The 22,215-nt window shown below is 40.3% G+C and overlaps 1 protein-coding gene across 2 annotated transcripts in view; it reads right to left on the bottom strand.

Annotated features, from left to right (window-relative positions):
- Positions 1 to 22,215, bottom strand: part of impact (impact RWD domain protein) — a 48,242-nt gene that overhangs the window by 9,506 nt on the left and 16,521 nt on the right. For both annotated transcript variants that reach the window (XM_081384018.1, XM_081384019.1), the window contains 4 exons: positions 16,686 to 16,817; positions 15,130 to 15,224; positions 4,966 to 5,039; positions 1,809 to 1,899 (listed from right to left, as the gene is read on the bottom strand). In XM_081384018.1, the coding sequence (XP_081240144.1) occupies positions 1,809 to 1,899; positions 4,966 to 5,039; positions 15,130 to 15,224; positions 16,686 to 16,817 (392 nt within the window). The remainder of the gene's footprint in view (positions 1 to 1,808; positions 1,900 to 4,965; positions 5,040 to 15,129; positions 15,225 to 16,685; positions 16,818 to 22,215) is intronic.

Raw genomic sequence — 22,215 nt, 5'->3', positions numbered from 1 at the left:
TTTTTGGTTAGACTGCATAAAGCATAAACAATAAATGAAATCGTTTCACTCGGATGCGAAAAGTGAAGTCGCTGGAGTACCTGTGCAAAATTAGATATGACGTGTCCGTCAACTGAAACTCATAATACATGATGTTCCAATCAAAACCACCTGCGACAAACTAAACCTCACTTCATTGAAGATCATTTGAAAAACGCCACCACAGATGCTCCGTTTTCGCCTAAGGTTATTGACGGAAATGCAGCATCGAGATTACAGTGTCATGTCGCATTTCACACTGGAGGGTTTTGATGCCTTTAATCAGAGAAGGGGAGATAAGAGGAAAGATTATGGATGAATGACATATCCGTGTGCAAATATCCGACATCGCAAGAATGGAATTGGGATCAAGACAGGAGGAGTGCATGGATAATCCCACAGCATATCAGCAGCAAGCCTGCTAAAATGATCCATTGACTTCGAATACGTGCACAGCTTGAAGAACGCTTCAAGATCATGTGCTTTAAAGCACCGCTTCCAGGCAATGGTGCCTTTACTGAGTCCTGCAGGCACAGAGTTTAGGGGATATACACTCACTACTGCTCAAAAGTTTAGAATAATTATGATTTTTTTAATAGTTTTGAGAGAAGTCTCTTGTGTTCACCAAGGCTGCATTTAATTGATGAAAAATACAGTAAAAACGGTGAAATAATATTACATTTTGAGAGAACTTTTCTATTTGAATATATTGAAAAATGTTATTTATTATTTTTAGGGCTGTCAAAAGATTAATCGCGATTAATCGCATCCAAAATAAAAGTTTGTGTTTACATAATATATGTGTGTGTACTCTGTATAATTATTTTGTATATATAAATACACACTTATGCATGTATATATTCAAGAAATATTTGCATACATATACTGTATATATTTATATCTAATTTATATTATATATAAATATATATATTTTTTTATATATAAATTACACATTTTTCTTAAATATATACAAGCATGTGTGTGTATTTATATATATAAATTTAATTATACACAGTACACACATATATATTATTTAAACAAACTTTTATTTTGGATGCGATTAATCGCGATTAATCTTTTGACAGCCCTAATTATTTTACATTGCACAAAATTGTAAAAAATATTTCACAGTATTACTGTTTTTACTGTATTTTTCCTCAAACAAATGCAGCCTTGGTGAGCATTTTATATACACTACCAGTCAAAAGTTGTAGATCGCTTTTTTTTTTTTAAAGTCTCCAAGGCTGCATTTACTTGATAATAATAAAACAGTATTGTTAAATATTTTCTTTTTTAATATATTTTAAAAATGTAATTTATTCCTGTGATCAAAGCTGAATTTTCAGCATCATTACTCCAGTCTTCAGTGTCACATGATCCTCCAGAAATCACTCTGATATGACGATTCATTCCTGTGAAAATTCAGCTTTGCATCATAGGAATAAATTTAATTTCACAATATACTTAAACAAAAAACCACTCTTTTAAATAGTAAAAATATTTCACAATATTACCGTTTTTACTGTATTTTTCATCAAATAAATGCAGCCTTGGTGAGCATTTTACATATTGTAAAATATACATATTTGAACTGGACATTTCATGTTCTTCGGTTGTATACTGGTTCTTATGCTTTGACGGCTTGAACGTCGTTTAAAAACTCTCCTTTTGAAAGACATGTACATTTTTGGGTGAAACCTTTAAATAATTACAGAACTGAACAAAGAAAACCCAGTAGAACTCCTAACATCCACTAGCCAATCTGTCACCTGACGCAAACACACATTTACCTGCAAAAGATGCAGCAATCGCCCCCCCGCTGCAGTTTCTCCATCATCCTCGCAGTCCTGCAGGAAAGAGCTTTTATCCTCCAAGTAGATCCTGATGAAAACATGAGAGGATTGTGAAATAAATGTCGGAAAAACTTGACGAGAATCATTACTTTTTGCTCTGCGAACCCTCAGTGGCCACTTTCCTCAAAAACAGCCCGCAGTGACTTTCGCTCGCAATATAAATGTGTTTGCGAGGCGTCGGGGGTTTTGTGGGTGTATTTCAGAGCGAAATTGGAAGAGGATTTGGATGAAGAATAATATCAGGCACAGGGAGGAGTGTGGGAAATTAGGACACCCCGCTGAGGTTTTTTGGCTCGACATTGAGGGTTTTGAGACCTTAAGGTCCATCATTTGGGGAATAGTTGTGTGGAGTGAATGACACCCAGTGTTGACAGCCAGTTCACTAACAGCCCAGAGAGACCTTTCACCACACACGGCTCATCATATGTGTCGTAGACGGGAGAACCTCATGAGAATAAAGTGGCCAATCGGTGTTAAGTCACAGTGGAAATCAAGTCTCCTGTTAACCCTCTGGTGCTCTTCATGTGTCGTCAAAAATGACTTCTTTTTTTTTTTCTCAATGAAATCAATGCACTATATTTTAGTTTGATATTGTGTTTTTATTTAATATTTTGTATTTTTAGGAACTAAATTATATTTACGCTGTATTTATAATCCATTTATTCACTTTTTGAGCACTGACCTGAAAACTATGAAACCAACTTAAAACCACCTGAAAACCAACTTAAACTATGGTAGATTTTTCATTCTTTATAGCAACAGACTGAAGTTTGTTCTCTTTTCAAAGACGACACTTGGCAGATTATTGCTGACGTGAAAAAAGTTACAGAATTGTACATTTATTGTTATGAAAAATGGACAAAAATACTATTTTCAATTCAATATTTTCAAAAACACGCTTTACTCTAAAACTGCAAGAAAATTAAAGCCATAAACCTAAACAAGTTGTGCCCCAAATTTTAGCTTGATATCTCAAAAAATTATCTTTCAGTGAGACCAAACACTTCCACTAGATGAAATTCATCTCCATTCATTTCCAATGTGCTCATTTTTGTCCGCGAGGAGCACAAGTGTGACTATTTTTTTGGGGGACCATTTAACCTGTTGGAATTATGTCCATGATTCTTTTTTTTTTGTTCACACAGCAAGTGCCAAAACCTTTACCAAGTTTCGTACCATTCCGATGAAGTAGAAAATTCTAAAAAAACAAAATGTAATTTTTTTCTGTCAAAAATGACTGAAGAGCACCAGATTAATGAAAGTATGTTGTAACAAAGCAACAACACCTTTCATGAGATAAAAGTATTGGTATAAGCTCTTTTAAGTATTGGTGTTATCATTCAAGTCCATGGCACAAACATTGCAGTTTCACTGTACGTATATGGTGGTACTAAACTTTAATTTTCAAGGGGCCGATAGAGCGATAGACTAAATTCAAGATAAAATACAGCGTTTAATGTTGTTTATATGTCTATATGGTGTTTTTAATACGCTTTAAGACAAACCATGTGTAAATTCATAAGTCGACACCATTGCTGAGTATTTCCTCCTTAAAACTGCAGTGAACCAAAGACAGTCTCAAACACACGCTTTGACATCGCTGGTGTTTCTGACGTCACAAACTACCTTGTAACCAATCAGATCAACGTGTGATCGTCAACCAGTGGATCTCTGAGCTGAGTGAGTGAGTGGAGGCGGGGCTCGTTTGCATAAAAAAAAATAACACTAGCAAAAAAAAAAAAAAAAACAGTACAAAAAAAAAACAATATTACTTACAAATGTGTTTTACAATCTGCATTTGAACATTTATTTTACCATTTTTTGTGAGTCCTGTTTTAGCAGATTTAGCTAAAGAATACACAACAATCCAATCTCTCTGAAGTTAATGACAGACAGCAGTCAATATTTTAATCACCAATGATCTTGTAACTTGTAATTAAAACATCAGCTTTACTTTGAGGTTTTGGGCGGCGCCAGGCTTCACCTTCCCAAACAGGGGTGAGAACGGAAAACCCTTGTGTCCTCATACGCCGGGGGCTTCGGGAACATGCTGAATGTCAATATCACCTGTGGTTTAATCTCACACACACACTCCTCCAATACTGTATGTCACTCATCATGTCCAGAGGAACCGCCCGGGGCTACGCTCGCGTAACAACACACACGTCACGCACAAACATTACATTTCTTATCTCGAAATGCACAAATAATTGAAATACTGCCTGCAATTGAATAACAAACTAAGAAAAAAATCTGTAAATCTGATTTTGATCTTGTTCTAAGGATGTTTTTTAGGCAAAAACATCTCAACTTCCTTAAAGTCTCACTGTAGTCAATCGTTTTATCCCTTAAAACTCATCTTTGATCACCAAAATTACATATATATATAAAAAAAATGCCTTAAAACAGCTTGAGTGTAACTCGACACCCTTGCCTCATTTAGTATACGCGGTTCTATGAATATGCAAATGAGCCCCGCCTCCTCTCACTCACTCAACTCAGAGATCCACTGGGTGACGGTTGATCTGATTGGTTACAAGGTAGTTTGTGACGTCAGAAACACCAGCGATTTCAAAGCGTGTGTTTGAGACTGTCTTTGGTTCACTGCAGTTTTAAGGAGGAAATACTCAGCAATGCTGTCGACTTATGAATTTACACATGGTTTGTCTTAAAGCATATTAAAAACACCACATAAACAACATTAAAAGCTGGATTTTCAACACAGGGGGACTTTAAAACAAGATAAATTTACTTGATAAGCAAAATTGCTTTGCAATATTAAAATATTTCGTTAATTTATCTTGAATTACATTTATTTTACTTACGACATTGGATTTTTTAAAGTGTAAACAAAAATTTACAACATACAAAAAATGCTATTTTTCTTTAAATATCTTAAAAAGTAGCTATAAAATTTCATAGATAAAAATATGAAACATGCCAATTTAAGGCAGAGGTTATGTACATAAAACAAACTGCACAAATGACTAAACGGAGTATGTGAAGTTAGGGTTGAACTAATTTGTCTAAAAGAAAAAAATATTTGCTTTAGCAACGGCAAAGGATTTTTTTAATGAATTGAAAACAGAAATACCTGTATGCATAGATATTGTGAGTGGCGCTTGCAATCTTCTTATTTTCATATAAATTATTCAGAACCCTCTGAACCTGTAGGAAAATAAATATGAAAACATGTCCAAAAAACATATGTGCACTCCACAGCAGACACTGTTCCGACATAACTGGAGTCAGAATATAAAAATATTCACACATCGACTGAAAGAGGAAAGAGGCTGCAAGCAACAGAACATTTCACAGTGATGCAACACCGACCGCACACACACACACGCTTATTTTCTGGTCTCTGCTCATCTTTAAAGGACTGCAGCGTTATTCCAAAAAAAGGGGATGACATTATGTCGAGAATGTATGTGTTAGATGAGTGTGTGCACAACATATTGACGCTCATAAAACACTATTTCAAAAAACACGAGTGGACTTGAAGCGCAACTTATTACTGCGCCGTTGACCAATTCCTGCCGCAACAGGTCTGAGCATACGGTACGACTACAAAACATTCAATTAAATATAGCAGAGTAAAACAAACTCACAACCTGGACTTATATTTAATACAAGAGCGTTTCAATAAGCCAGATAACCAATACATTTATTCATGTATGGATATAACTGAAAGCAGGTTTAATTTGGAAGCAAAATGCAAAACTGTTTATGTGAATGTTTGCCAGTGTTGGGGGCAACGTCATGCAATCAGATTACCTTTCAAAGTAATGAAAACATTAACATAAAAATGTGCCTGATATATTAAAGCCAATCAATAATGGATTATTTCCTTCAGCTGAGACACTTCAGATTCGCACTGTTCACCATAATGGTTTTAAATTGCTTGAAAAATATGAAATATGAAAGAAAAATACAGTTGCAACATGTGCTACACAAGTCTGTCATATCAGCTACATACAATTATAATGAGAGCATCATTGTTAATGTGTGTTTGGTTCATGGCTTTTCATGGTGAGCCTTTTGTTTTTATAATCAGGCTCTCAAAATTAAATAAAACTTTGGATTTAGATTTATCGGCCAATATATCGGTTATCAGCTTTCAAATATTAAGAATTATCGGTATCGGAGAAAATGTTCATATCGGTGCATCCCTAAAATAAATGTATTTTGGTATAGATTTTTTTTACTAGGGCAGTGTGAAACTGGGATTTCAAATATAAACTATACTTTTTATATTAAATATTAAATCTATTAATATTAATCTAACACTATACTAAGCGATGAGCTGAACAAGTAAAGAGGAATAAATTCATTGAACAGTATGTCAGGTGCGTGTACAACAACTTTGCGTATAAATCTGGGAGCTTATGAAAGAAGCAACACACGACAAAAAGCACACGGATTCAACTTGCACGACAAGTACAGTGGACTTTACACGAACTTACTGGCAATATCTGGCTTTGATATAAAAAATGTATCCAATAACCGGTTATTCTTTATATTTGAAAGCCGATAACTGATAATTCTTTATATTTTAAATCCGATAACCGATAATTCTTTATATTTGAAGGCCGATAACTAATATTTCTTTATATTTGAAAGCCGAAAACCGATAATTCTTTATTTTTGAAAGCCGATAACCGATATGTCTTTATATTTGAAGGCCAATAACCGATAATTCTTTATTTTTGAAAGCCGATAACCGATAACTCTTCATATTTGAAAGCCGATAACCGATCATTTTTTATTTTTTTTGAAGGCCGATAACCGATAATTCTTTATATTTGAAGGCCAATAACCGATAATTCTTTAATTTGAAAGCTGATAACCGATAATTCTTTATATTTGAAGGCCGATAACCGATAAATCTTTATTTTTGAAAGCCGATAATCGATAATTCTTTATATTTGAAGGCCTATAACCGATAATTCTTTATATTTGAAAGCCGATAATCGATAATTCTTTATATTTGAAGGCCGATAACCGATAATTCTTTATTTTTGAAAGCCGATAACCGATAATTCTTTATATTTGAAGGCCGATAATCGATAATTCTTTATATTTGAAAGCAGATAACCGATAATTCTTTATATTTGAAGGCCGATAACCGATAATTCTTTATATTTGAAAGCCGATAACCGATAATTCTTTATATTTGAAGGCCGATAACCGATAATTCTTTATATTTGAAGGCCAATAACCGATAATTCTTTCATTTTATAACGCTGATAACCGATAATTCTTTATATTTGAAGGCCGATAACCGATAATTGTTTATTTTTGAAAGCCGATAACCGATAATTCTTTATATTTGAAGGCCGATAATCGATAATTCCTTATATTTGAAAGCTGATAACCGATAATTCTTAATATTTGAAGGCCGCTAACCGATAATTCTTTATATTTGAAAGCCGATAACCGATAATTCTTTATATTTGAAAGCCGATAACCGATATACATTGGGCGATAAATCTAAATCCAAAGTTTTATATAATTTTAAGAGCCCGATTACAAAAACAAAAAGTCTCACCAGTAAAAGCCATGTCTCAAGCTTTGCTAAAAGAACCAGCTGGGCGAGAGTGACCAGATATTGAGTGTAAATTGTCCACAACACCAAGGACTTCAGATATTGCCGTGAGAACCTTGGGAAGGCCTTTCTGTCCATCAAAATGGGTTTCAGCCTATTTGTGCTGAGTGTCCCTCCATTATTGACCAAGAAAGAGAGTCAAAAATGATCCAGAGTGCTTTTCCTTACAGCCGGTCTGAAGCCACAGCACAGAAGGACGACAGCATCATGACAGCAGTTTCATTCACAAATCAAGAACACACCAAGCCCAGTGCTAATGAATATTTAAGACGGCGCACTTCCCCAAAGATTGAAGCCCCTATCAGCACGATTCATCTGTTTTCTCTCTGGCTAATACTCTCTCTGTGAACACCTGTGTCAGGCGGAGGATAATGAGATATCTTTTGAATGCAATGTGCAAATGTTGCCTTTTTATCAGCGTCGATCTTAAACCAAATCGCAGAAAACACATCCTTTTTAAGTAAAAACCCCATTGATAGTTCCTCTGAGGTTGCGCTCGTCTATTGTGGAAACGTCTTAGTGTGGAACGGAAATCTAATTAAATGTTTCGAGATCTGTAGCTTGTGAAGATTTTCCTGAACAAACAGGTGTGTGTTGTTCCCCGGCGTCTTCGGTTCATAGACAAACTCATTTACAAAACTTCTGTCAACAATAACCTTTTATGAAAATTAGAGCACAGCCAATCTTTGAAGTTCCTGCTATTAACACAATATCAGGCAAGCAAAGATCAAAAAGGCCCCTGAAATCCCAACAGAACTACAAAGTGAATGAGAGAAATGCCTTGCGAATGCTTTCTCGTGGCCTTGTTTGTGTGGAACTAAAGCACTCAGACAAACCCTCTCAGCTGTTCGCCTCGACTCAACTTATACATTGATTTTATTTCAAGCTTGTCTGGCTAATTTCAGTGTGATAAGGTTGTTCGGTTCGCTTCAGGGCGTCTGTATGGCACTGCACCATAACACTGATGATTGTCCAGCAAGAATCTATAGGACTCATTCAGAGAAAAATACCATATACTATATACTTTTACATGTTCTCTCATGCGAAATGAGAGATTCTGCTCATCAGAAGTGGTTCAAACATGGATAAAATCACCTTTAACCCGTTTAATCCCCCCCCCCCCCCCCCAAAAAAAAAATTCCCAGACTTGAAAATATCCAAATGAGGTGTCATTAGTTGCCCCTTAACTTCAATAATTATTTTGTTACATTTGCACGGAAAAATTGTGTTTTATGTTCGGTCACAATTGAGATAATGTGTATACTGAAAACTCTGGTAACACTTTACAATAAGGTTTCATTAGTCAACATGAACTAAGCATTTAGTCAGCATTTATTAATTCTTCAGCATCTTTTACTAATATTATTAAAATCAAAGGTTGTATTCGTTAACATTAGTAAATGCACTGTGAACTAGCATGAACAGCTGGATTTTTATTAACAAAGATTAACTAATATAGTAACAATTGTATTGATCATTGTTAGTTAGTACATTAACTAATGTTAACTAATGAACCTTATTGTAAAGTGTTACCAAAGTTAGCCTATATCAGCCCAGTTATTTAACACATTTTAAACTCTTTCATGTCATTTTAGGGTTACTATTAAACATAATAACCTTTATGCAACACTTAAAAATTAATAAATGTGTATTTCCCCACCGGTCACTATTGTTGTCATCAACATCTTTAATCATTCTATGACCACACTCAACAAAACTGAATAATTGTGAATTCATATATTAATACTAGACACCTAAAAGACATTACAATGCTTTCTGGTACACATTATCTTACTTTACTAACATTTTGTGTGCAAACAAGAATTAAACTGCTGTGGTCGTGTGACATTTTACACTAACCATGTGAAACAACACAAATGTAACCGAGACCCTTTTATTCACTCCATATTTGCTGGAAATGCATTAAAACTGCAGTCGATAACATTTTGATATCTTAATAAATGAACACTTTCTTTGCGGTCACGATTGTGTCCGGTGGGATTAAATGGGTTAAAGCTCCCAGAATAACATCACATCTCAAACCCAATCAGAAAAATCAATGAGGAACTGAAAAAAAGAAGAAGAAAAAGAAAGATAATAGCGAACACTAATGGCTCTTCTATCCAAACGAATTATAAAGAGTAGTATATATATATATATATATATATATATATCTATATCTATCTAAAGACATCTAGAGCAGATGACGTTAATCAAGCGCTCTGTCTGTGTGAAACATCATCTACCGTCTCATTTCACAGAAAGAACTGTAATTTAATTCCTCGCTTGTCTGGGGGATTTCAAAGCAGTTTTTATATAAAGCTCCTCATTTGCATTTAGCCGTATTATATTATATTGAAAATCATCTCACCGCAGATGCTTTAAACACACCTGTGCATAAAAACACAGCATTAACGAAGAGAACCAGATCTGTGCTCGGCACACTCACAATGTGAACAAAACACACAGTGACAGATTAACTTGATATTGAACATGATTATGCCTCACGCCACTCCATTCAGCAAAATGATGCGTTTCATCTCTGTCTTAACTCTCTCCACACCAGCGTTTCTGTAATGTAACGGCCACCAGAATGTTTTGTTTGTATGAATATCTGAACGTGCAATATATCAAAAGTAAGAACTCTGCTTTAAAAAGAAAAAAGAAAAAAAAGTTTCATTCTAGCTTCATGCATTATTTTTTTTTAATCAACACTTGAAAGCAGGTTTCATTAAAAAAAGCAACATTTTGAACAAAAAGCGGAGAAAATTGTGTTTTCCCAAAGACTAGGCTACAACGTGCATACTGTAAATTCAATGCTTTTATTGCTTGTTTCAGCTTCTCCTGTGATTCTGTGCTCTTTCTGAAGATGTGTAATAGCGCCACCTACAGTATGACAGTGGGAACGGAAAAGAAAGGAAAAGGAAAAGTGTATTTTTTATGTTTTCTTATCCCAGCTTTATGCAATGAAAAGTGTAAAAAATTTAAATGCTGATTTTTTTTTATTTATGTTTTAGGGCTGCACGATTATGACAAAAAATCATAATTGTCGATTATTCCCTTGAAATTGTAATTACGATTTTCACAATTTAGATTGAATGATGTTTTGAATAGCTTTATAATATTGTTTAAAGCGACTGCATGCCATTATTGCTATATCAAATAAACATCTGAAAACACTCTTCCTGAAAAACTTCTGCTTTTCTATAGCATTACTCAGATGTCAAATATGCATTTTTTTTATTTAAAGAAACCAAATCAAAGTAAAAATATGCATGCTATACTAAAACTAAAATTTAAATAAATTAAGAAAAAAACCTTAAGATAAACTGTAGAAAGAAAAACTCTGAATAATGTAAGAGGACTTTTTTACATAACGATTTACATAATTGTGCATCCGTAATTATAATCGCCATTACAAATTCGATTAATTTTGCAGCCCTACCTAAAACATAAGACAATAAATATTCATTTAAATATTTTATTACTGATAAAGTATTAATAATTATTCATATTTAAGCAAAGTTGTTAAGTGATCTAAATGCAAGAATGGACTGAGTTTCGTGAGCACAAAGGAAATATTGACTAGCTAAACAGCATTGAGGGAAACCTGTTCGAAAACAGTTTTAGCTGTAAAATATCTCATATCTCAGATAGAAAGTTATCAATGCATCATTTGTGCTATGATCATGAATAAAAGCTCAAATACTGCATTACAGTATCTTCAAATCAGCAGCTGTATGAGTTCATAAACCCACTGTGTGTTTCACCAGTGCACTTCTACTCCTCTTCTCATATTAATCTGCGGGACGAATGAAGCTGTCAGCAGTCAGCGCTTGGCTTCAGGCTGTCAATCACATGAAGGGAAGTGGAACAAGAGTCGGAAATGTCAACGTCTTGCTTGAGGGCAGGGTGTCATTTATATACTCAATAACAAGCGCCCTGTAACGTACCCACGCTCACACACACACACACACACACAATGCCGACACCTGTGCAGCCAGTTTCTGAAGAACAACTGTCAAGATCTCACTCGAGCGTTGACGGAGAACACAATACAGTTTGCAGAGGGTTTATGCAGCCTGTAATAATGAGACGAGAGCCGTGGAGTCAGGAGCAGGTGTGAGTGAGTCATCCCTCCATCTTATATCCCTCCATCCATCCCTCCGTCATCTATCCCTCCATCATTTATCCCTCCATCCATCCCTCCATCATCTATCCCTCCATCTTATATCCCTCCATCCATCCCTCCATCATCCATCCCTCCATCATCTATCCCTCCGTCATCCATCCCTCCGTCATCCATCCCTCCGTCATCTATCCCTCCATCATCTATCCCTCCGTCATCTATCCCTCCGTCATCCATCCCTCCGTCATCCATCCCTTTATCATCTATCCTTCTGTCATCTATCCCTCCGTCATCTATCCCTCCGTCATCCATCCCTCCGTCATCTATCCCTCCATCATTTATCCCTCCATCCATCCCTCCATCATCCATCCCTCCATCATCTATCCCTCCGTCATCCATCCCTCCGTCATCCATCCCTCCGTCATCTATCCCTCCATCATCTATCCCTCCGTCATCTATCCCTCCGTCATCCATCCCTCCGTCATCTATCCCTCCGTCATTTATCCCTCCATCCATCCCTCCATCATCCATCCCTCCATCATCTATCCCTCCGTCATCCATCCCTCCGTCATCCATCCCTCCGTCATCTATCCCTCCATCATCTATCCCTCCATCATCTATCCCTCCGTCATCTATCCCTCCGTCATCCATCCCTCCGTCATCTATCCCTCCATCATTTATCCCTCCATCCATCCCTCCATCATCCATCCCTCCATCATCTATCCCTCCGTCATCCATCCCTCCGTCATCCATCCCTCCGTCATCTATCCCTCCATCATCTATCCCTCCGTCATCTATCCCTCCGTCATCCATCCCTCCGTCATCTATCCCTCCATCATTTATCCCTCCATCCATCCCTCCATCATCCATCCCTCCATCATCTATCCCTCCGTCATCCATCCCTCCGTCATCCATCCCTCCGTCATCTATCCCTCCATCATCTATCCCTCCGTCATCTATCCCTCCGTCATCCATCCCTCCGTCATCCATCCCTTTATCATCTATCCTTCTGTCATCTATCCCTCCGTCATCTATCCCTCCGTCATCCATCCCTCCGTCATCTATCCCTCCATCTTATATCCCTCCATCCATCCCTCCATCATCCATCCCTCCATCATCCATCCCTCCGTCATCCATCCCTCCGTCATCTATCCCTTCGTCATCCATCCCTCCGTCATCTATCCCTCCGTCATCCATCCCTCCATCATCCATCCCTCCGTCATCTATCCCTCCATCATCTATCCCTCCGTCATCTATCCCTCCGTCATCCATCCCTCCGTCATCCATCCCTTTATCATCTATCATTCTGTCATCTATCCCTCCGTCATCCATCCCTCCGTCATCCATCCCTCCGTCATCCATCCCTCCATCATCCATCCCTCCATCATCTATCCCTCCATCCATCCCTCTATCATCTATCCCTCTGTCATCCATCCCTCCGTCATCTATCCCTCCGTCATCTATCCCTCCGTCATCTATCCCTCCATCATCCATCCCTCCATCATCCATCCCTCCGTCATCCATCCCTCCATCATCTATCCCTCCGTCATCCATCCCTCCGTCATCCATCCCTCCATCATCTATCCCTCCATCATCTATCCCTCCATCCATCCCTCTATCATCTATCCCTCTGTCATCTATCCCTCTGTCATCTATCCCTCTGTTATCTATCCCTCCATCATCCATCCCTCCATCATCTATCCCTCCATCATCTATCCCTCCATCCATCCCTCTGTCATCTATCCCTCTGTCATCTATCCCTCTGTCATCTATCCCTCTGTTATCTATCCATCCATCATCCATCCCTCCATCAAATATCCCTCCATCATCTATCCCTCCATCCATCCCTCTATCATCTATCCCTCCGTCATCTATCCCTCCATCATCCATCCCTCCATCCATCCCTCTATCATCTATCCCTCTGTCATCTATCCCTCTGTCATCTATCCCTCTGTTATCTATCCCTCCATCATCCATCCCTCCATCATCTATCCCTCCATCATCTATCCCTCCATCCATCCCTCTGTCATCTATCCCTCTGTCATCTATCCCTCTGTCATCTATCCCTCTGTTATCTATCCATCCATCATCCATCCCTCCATCATCTATCCCTCCATCATCTATCCCTCCATCCATCCCTCTATCATCCATCCCTCTGTCATCTATCCCTCTGTCATCTATCCCTCTGTCATCTATCCCTCTGTTATCTATCCATCCATCATCCATCCCTCCATCATCTATCCCTCCATCATCTATCCCTCCATCCATCCCTCTGTCATCTATCCCTCCGTCATCTATCCCTCTGTTATCTATCCCTCCATCATCTATCCCTCCGTCATCTATCCCTCTATCATCTATCCTCCATCTATCCCTTCATCATCTATCCCTCCGTCATCTATCCCTCTGTCATCTATCCCTCCATCATCTATCCCTCCGTCATCTATCCCTGCATCATCTATCCCTCCGTCATCTATCCCACCATCATCTATTCCTCTGTCATCTATCATCCATCCCTCCATCATCCATCCCTCCATCCATCTGCCCCTCCATCAATCTATCCATCAGTCCATGCATCACTCCATCCATCCATCACTCCACCCATCCATTCATCCATCACTCCATCAGTCCATTCATCCATCACTCCATCAGTCCATCCCCCCATCCATCCATCACTCCATCATCCATCCCTCCATCCATCTGCCCCTCCATCAATCTATCCATCAGTCCATGCATCACTCCATCCATCCATCACTCCACCCCCATCCCTCCATCCATCCATTCATCCATCACTCCATCAGTCCATTCATCCATCACTCCATCAGTCCATCCCCCATCCATCCATCACTCCATCAGTCCATCCCTCCATCCATCTATCACTCCCTCAGTCCATCCATCAGTCCATCCCTCCATCCATCTATCACTCCCTCAGTCCATCCATCACTCCATCAGTCCATCCCTCCATCCATCCATCTATCACTCCCTCAGTCCATCCATCACTCCATCAGTCCATCCCTCCATCCATCTATCACTCCCTCAGTCCATCCATCAGTCCATCCCTCCATCTATCACTCCCTCAGTCCATCCATCAGTCCATCCCTCCATCCATCTATCACTCCCTCAGTCCATCCATCACTCCATCAGTCCATCCCTCCATCCATCTATCACTCCCTCAGTCCATCCATCACTCCATCAGTCCATCCCTCCATCCATCTATCACTCCCTCAGTCCATCCATCACTCCATCAGTCCATCTATCACTCCCTCAGTCCATCCATCACTCCTTCAGTCCATCCATCTATCACTCCCTCAGTCCATCCATCACTCCCTCAGTCCATCCATCACTCCCTCAGTCCATCCATCCATTCATCCATCAGTCCATCATGAATCCTAGAAGAGCTGAGAGCGAGCGCTGAGGACTCTAGAGACCGCACTGATATTGAGACGGCTGTTGTCAAACACAGATTCTACGGGCCTGATATCTTTGGCAAGATGTCGTGTGATAAAGTGGTTAATGAGTCGCACCTGTTTAGGAGTCACCACTGGGGCCAAATGAGGCTGGAACGTGCTCCGTCTATCCGTGATTGTCTCTCCGTGTTTAATCAGCGGCAGCTCTTCATCTTCAACAAAAACAAACAACAAAACCAAATAAAATCAGTCCTTTGAATGACTGGTCAGCCGCTAATTACTAATTAACTGGGATTGCTTTACATAAGACAAGTGGTGCTTTGAAGGGACTTTGAAAGTCAAAAGCGTCAAAGCGTGCAGAATTTCAACTTTTCACTAACAAAATTCCCCAATAACGTACTAAGATTCATTGAATCATTCAAGATATTCGTTCAAAAGCTGATTAATCCAGTAATGAATCAAGTGAAGTATTTATGAGTGAGTCATTGAATCATTCAAGATATTCGTTCAAAAGCGCTGATTCGCTCAGTAATGAATCAAGTGACGTATTTACGAGTGAGTCATTGAATCATTCAAGATATTAGTTCAAAAGTGCTGATTCGTTCAGTAATCATTCAATGATTCGTTCAGTAATGAATCAAGTGAAGTATTTATGAGTGAGTCATTAAATCATTCAAGATATTCGTTCAAAAGCGCTGATTCGTTCAGTAATGAAACAAGTGACGTATTTATGAGTGAGTCATTGAATCATTCAAGATATTCGTTCAAAAGCGCTGATTCGTTCAGTACTGAATCAAGTGACGTATTTATGAGTGAGTCATTGAATCATTCAAGATATTCGTTCAAAAGCGCTGATTCATTCAGTAATGAATCAAGTGACGTATTTATGAGTGAGTCATTGAATCATTCAAGATATTCGTTCAAAAGCGCTGATTCGTTCAGTAATGAAACAAGTGACGTATTTATGAGTAAGTCATTGAATCATTCATTCAAACCAAGTTTTTTTTTTATATAATTCAGATTAATTAAACTTTAAATAGACAGCAGCAATTGAGATTTTGTCAGAACCTCTAATAAAATCACATTACGTTAATTTGTTTAGAATCGTGGGAGAATCGTGATCTTTGTTTGAAACAAAAAAAAATCGTGATTCTCAATTTATCCAGAATCGTGCAGCTCTAGCACACGTACACAAGAATCACTGAGTGGCCTTATAAGTGTAAGAACATTACATTTCAGACAGAGATATTTCATCTTACATATATTTCATCACTGACAAGCTGCTTTTAATTACAGCTCGAGCTGTGAGGCTTCTCTGTATGACAACGCAACTGTGTGTATGTACAAGAGGTCTGCAACTGTGCTTGAACAGGTTTTAAGAATGACACGCTTGGCTTTGATCAAGGATTTTGATGAATGTCTTTAGAGAGATTCATATGTTTGCTGAGACTGATGAAAGGATTTATGCAAATGACTAACCTTGGGCAAACAGTCTCTCATACAATACTCAAATTCATTAAAATCAGAACAAGGCTAAGAACATATACAAGTGCATATGCACATGTTGTAAATTAGGCAGACAATTATTGTGAATGAGAAGCAGTGTTTAATGTCAAATTCTCGTTATGAATTGCACTGGAATAGTGAATGAACAGTGGAAAACTGGGACGCACCATCGGCAGCGTCGGAGAAGTGCTGAGCTGACTGGCTGGTCAGTTTTAAAACACTGTAATCTGGAAGATCGTCCTCGTCGCAGTCGTGCCCTTCTTCCTCCGTCGTCATCGTCTTCCCCGTTTCTGGTCTTTCTAAAAACAGAGACAAGCGTAGACGGATGAAGAGCGGCGTAACCTAACAATTTAACAAACCATTGCACATTTCAATCAATTACACAAGGACACGCGCTGAAGCATGCAAGACATTCGAGTCTAAGAAAACCATGTTTAACGATTAAAATACGATGTTTCGAGATGAGTGTAAATAATGAAAGGTCAGTGACATCCCTTCACAAGATTCCTTTATTAATCAGCAAACATACTTAAATGGAAATAATCCTCAACGTCTCTTTTGATACGGCACGCACTTCTAAAGGATCAAAAGGACACGTTCAAGCACTTCCATCAAGAGCAAAACAGCTAATAACATAAACACTGCATTTGCATGGAAACATCCCAATGAGCCTCTTTCATGAAACATGAGCAGATATCTGGTTAAGTTGAATATAAATACATTAATGTTTAAAATGTTGAATGCAACAATCAAGACTCTAGATTAAAAAATAAAGGTTCTTTGTTGGTACATATGTGGTTTCATGAAAAACATCCATGGAACTGGTTCTTTAGATTGTTAAAATGTTCTTCACATTAAGAAAAATGGTTCTTTTATTGTCAGTGTCAATGTCACTTTATTTGTATAGCACAGTTAAAACAATACACGTTGACCAATGTGCTTTACATCATTTGTAAAATAACACGCATCACACCACAATAAGACACATAAAACAGTCAGTCGATGGTTAAAAGCTATAAAAAAACAACTTTAAATGAATATGCAATAATGATATAACGAGTTTAGACCTGGGAATGTTTAGTGGGTTTAGGGGCGCTGGTCTCAACGTTCTTCCAGACTGATATTTAGTCAGGAGATGCAAAAGATAGGATTTTGCGAGTGGATTTGTATACTAATAAAAGGAGTTTAAAATCAACTCTGTAACGTACCAGATAGTCCCGGTGATTTGTGAAAACGGTGTTCACTTTTTCATAAAAGCATGAAATTTGGTGCACGCTCAAGCGCTTGCGATAGTAAATTAGGAGTACATGAAATATGCTTAATTTCATTCTGCATCTTCTCAGATACTGCGATTTCATTGTAATCCGCCTTTCACAATGTCATTGAATTTAACATTAACTATTCACCTGAACAGTTTATGATGTTGTACATGGTATCATTGTAATCACTGACCATCAAAACACAGGGGTAGACCTCACCTTTTCCATGTTATCATGTTTGGTTCAGGAGATATGATGAAAAATTTGGTCATGGCAGAAAGTAAAATGGCCGCCACGAGGCATTTTTGCAATGGCTCCATTTCTGAAAATGTTCGGGGCCCCAAACTGTACAAGTGTACCAAGTTTCATGCGTTTATGAAAAAGTGCACATATCACCTCAAATTTAGGTAAATAGCCAGTGCAATGAAACCAAGGTGGGCGTGATATGTTCTCGTTTTTTAATATCCATCAAGAGTCTAGCATTTTGACCTTTTTGCAATGGAGAGATAAATGTATGATTGACTAATTCCCTTGTAGAGTGTGCATTGCAATAATCAAGTCTTGAGGAGCTCAAAGCATGGATAGCAATTTCAAGACTTTTAAGCATCAAACACGATTTCATCTTGAATAAATTACATAAGTGGAAAAAAACATGATTCTACCATGGAATTAATCTTTCTATCCAACTTAAGGGAGCTGTCAATATGCAGCTCAGTTCAGTTTGTTTTTATTTGATAGGGACAAAGCATGTTAATGAACATTTGCACAAAATACACAATGTAAACAAGCCGGATTATAGCAACATTGCTAATTTACGTAGGCAGGTACACACAAAAACAAATACTCAGCACACAACACTACAAAAAAAAACACACATGCACACGACAATGTTATGATGATGAGGAAGGAGAACCCAGGCGCAGACAAAGTACACTAAACACAATTTATTATAGGCAAAAAGGGGAAAATAAAGCCCACAATGGGGTAAAACAAGACAAGACTGAGGATACTAACTAGACCATAAACTTGACAGAAGTCTAGACACTAACTAACAGCAAATACACAAACAGGATCTTCACAGGACTCGTAACAAAGACAGGATACTCACAGGAACTATTTTGCAATGACTCACATGAAATAATAGCACATGCAAGATTCACAGAGTAACATCACAGCAGTATTCACAATGAACCGACACAGGACAGAAAACACAAGGGGATTAAATAGGGAGAAACTAATGAGGGAAACAGGTGACGGCAATGATACAATAATGATAACAAGATGAGATAACAAGGGGGCGGGGTTACATGACGAGACAACGCAAGCACACAGCCAAACAAATGGCCATGTGCTTACACACAAAACATGGGCCTGTCATGATCCTGCCTCAAGACCAGGGAAAATCAGAGACAAGAAGGCAGAATCATGACAGAACCCCTCCCTTAAGGAGCGGCTTCCAGACGCTCCCTAAGGGAACACTAAACACGTGACATGACGGACTGAGACATGGACACAAACCAACAAAACATGACAAAAACCAACAACGGCAAACATGAATAAACAATAGCAGGGTTGGGGTGAAAAATCAAAAACAACAGACAAGGCAGAGGAGGTGGAGACAACACAGAGTTCATGGGGGAATGTCCAGGGTGGGTGGGTGGGACTGTGGTCTTGGGTGGACAGGACGATGGCTGAGGACGAGGGGTCCGGGCAGACTTGGATGGGGAAACACGAGGAACAGTCTTAGGGGAAACAGACCGGGGTGAAGTGGTGACAGGGGTGTCCGGGGAAACAAACAGAGGTCGGGTGACAGCTGGTACGGGGCTGGACACATTAGCTGGGACAGGGCTGGACACATTAGCTGGGACAGGGCTGGACACATTAGTTGGGACAGGGCTGGACACAGACATCCTCCAGTCTGCTGGGACAGGGCTGGACACATTAGTTGGGACAGGACTGGACACAGACATCCTCCAGTCTGCTGGGACAGGGCTGGACACATTAGTTGGGACAGGGCTGGACACATTAGTTGGGACAGGACTGGACACATCTGCTGGGACAGGACTGGACACATCTGCTGGGACAGGACTGGACACAGGACTGGACACATCTGCTGGGACAGGACTGGACACATCTGCTGGGACAGGACTGGACACATCTGCTAGGACAGGACTGGACACATCTGCTGGAACAGGACTGGACACATTAGCAGGAACAGTGCAAGCGGTGGCTGACTTAGGAACAGCGCTCTGGGTGGCTGGCCTCAGATCAACACTGGCTGCAGCTGACTCTGGAACCGGATCTCTTGCAGCTGTGGATTCCGGACTAGAGGACTTGACAGGACAGACAGGGACATCAAGGATCTTGACAAGAGCGGTAAGATAGTCAGATACGGCTCGAGCAGCTAAGACGACAGGCATTGTCTTAGGGGTAGAAACAGCTTGAAGAATCTCTTTAGCTGCTAAGTCGGCCGCAACTCTCTCAGCAGATCCGGGAATAGCACCTGCAGCAGCGGGCTCCGGGACGGCACCTGGAACAGCGCTTGCAGTAGCGGGCTCTGGAACAGCGCTTGCAGTAGCGGGCTCTGGAACAGCGCTAGCAGTAGCGGGCTCTGGAACAGCGCTTGCAGTAGCGGGCTCTGGAACAGCGCTTGCAGTAGCGGGCTCTGGAACAGCGCTTGGGACAGCGCTTGCAGTAGCGGGCTCTGGAACAGCGCTTGCAGTAGCGGGCTCTGGAACAGCGCCTGGGACAGCGCTTGCAGTAGCGGGCTCTGGACCAGCGCTTGGAGTAGCGGGCTCTGGAACAGCGCTTGCAGTAGCGGGCTCTGGAACAGCGCTTGGGACAGCGCTTGCAGTAGCGGGCTCTGGAACAGCGCTTGCAGTAGCGGGCTCTGGAACAGCGCCTGGGACAGCGCTTGCAGTAGCGGGCTCTGGAACAGCGCTTGGGACAGCGCTTGCAGTAGCGGGCTCTGGAACAGCGCTTGCAGTAGCGGGCTCTGGAACAGCGCCTGGAACAGCGCTTGCAGTAGCGGGCTCTGGAACAGCGCCTGGGACAGCGCTTGCAGTAGCGGGCTCTGGAACAGCGCTTGCAGTAGCGGGCTCTGGAACAGCGCTTGCAGTAGCGGGCTCTGGAACAGCGCTTGCAGTAGCGGGCTCTGGAACAGCGCTTGGGACAGCGCTTGCAGTAGCGGGCTCTGGAACAGCGCTTGCAGTAGCGGGCTCTGGAACAGCGCCTGGGACAGCGCTTGCAGTAGCGGGCTCTGGAACAGCGCTTGGGACAACCTGAGATGAAGAGCGAGAGGCTCCCTTTCTCCTCTTCTTTCTCCTTGGTCGCGAAGCCGAATCCGTAGCTGGACTAGCGACCAGTTGGAGATGTTCAGCTGGAACCGCAACAGGAGCAGGGATGGCGTTCTCGGGCAGCGCTGACTCGGTCGAGGAAGACTCAGACGGGGAATCCCAGGAAACTCGTCTCCCTCGTTTACCATGGAGGACAATGGGAGCAGAAGGGGCCTCAGGAGAGGTGGAACCAGCCAGATCACCAAGGGCAACAACGCCCAGGACACGACCCTCTGGGATGACAGGTAGCGAGGCAGATGGTGGAGACCTCGAGGAAGAAGCCCTTATAGAACCCTCTCGATCACCTCCTCTACTGCGGCCTCCACGGATCCCGCGAAACACGACCAACCGAGTCCCTTCAAAAGATTGTCGCTTGAGCTGGGAGGACATACTGTCTGCTGGGTTCTTTCTTAGTCGGTTCATTCTGTTATGATGATGAGGAAGGAGAACCCAGGCGCAGACAAAGTACACTAAACACAATTTATTATAGGCAAAAAGGGGAAAATAAAGCCCACAATGGGGTAAAACAAGACAAGACTGAGGATACTAACTAGACCATAAACTTGACAGAAGTCTAGACACTAACTAACAGCAAATACACAAACAGGATCTTCACAGGACTCGTAACAAAGACAGGATACTCACAAGAACTATTTTGCAATGACTCACATGAAATAATAGCACATGCAAGATTCACAGAGTAACATCACAGCAGTATTCACAATGAACCGACACAGGACAGAAAACACAAGGGGATTAAATAGGGAGAAACTAATGAGGGAAACAGGTGACGGCGATGATACAATAATGATAACAAGATGAGATAACAAGGGGGCGGGGTTACATGACGAGACAACGCAAGCACACAGCCAAACAAATGGCCATGTGCTTACACACAAAACATGGGCCTGTCATGATCCTGCCTCAAGACCAGGGAAAATCAGAGACAAGAAGGCAGAATCATGACAGACAAGGGCCCAAAATCTATATCCGATATACCCCTGGCTTCACTAAGGTAAAAAACAATAATCCCTGTCTTACTTTCATTTAGAACTTTGAAGCCATCCAGGATCCAAGCTATTTCTATGCGTCAGCAGCAAATA

Source organism: Scardinius erythrophthalmus (assembly GCF_964197995.2).
Source record: "Scardinius erythrophthalmus genome assembly, chromosome: 14".
Classification (NCBI taxonomy): domain Eukaryota; kingdom Metazoa; phylum Chordata; class Actinopteri; order Cypriniformes; family Leuciscidae; genus Scardinius; species Scardinius erythrophthalmus.
The sequence above is the reverse complement of the archived record's forward strand: the minus strand, read 5'-3'. Positions and strand labels throughout refer to the sequence as shown.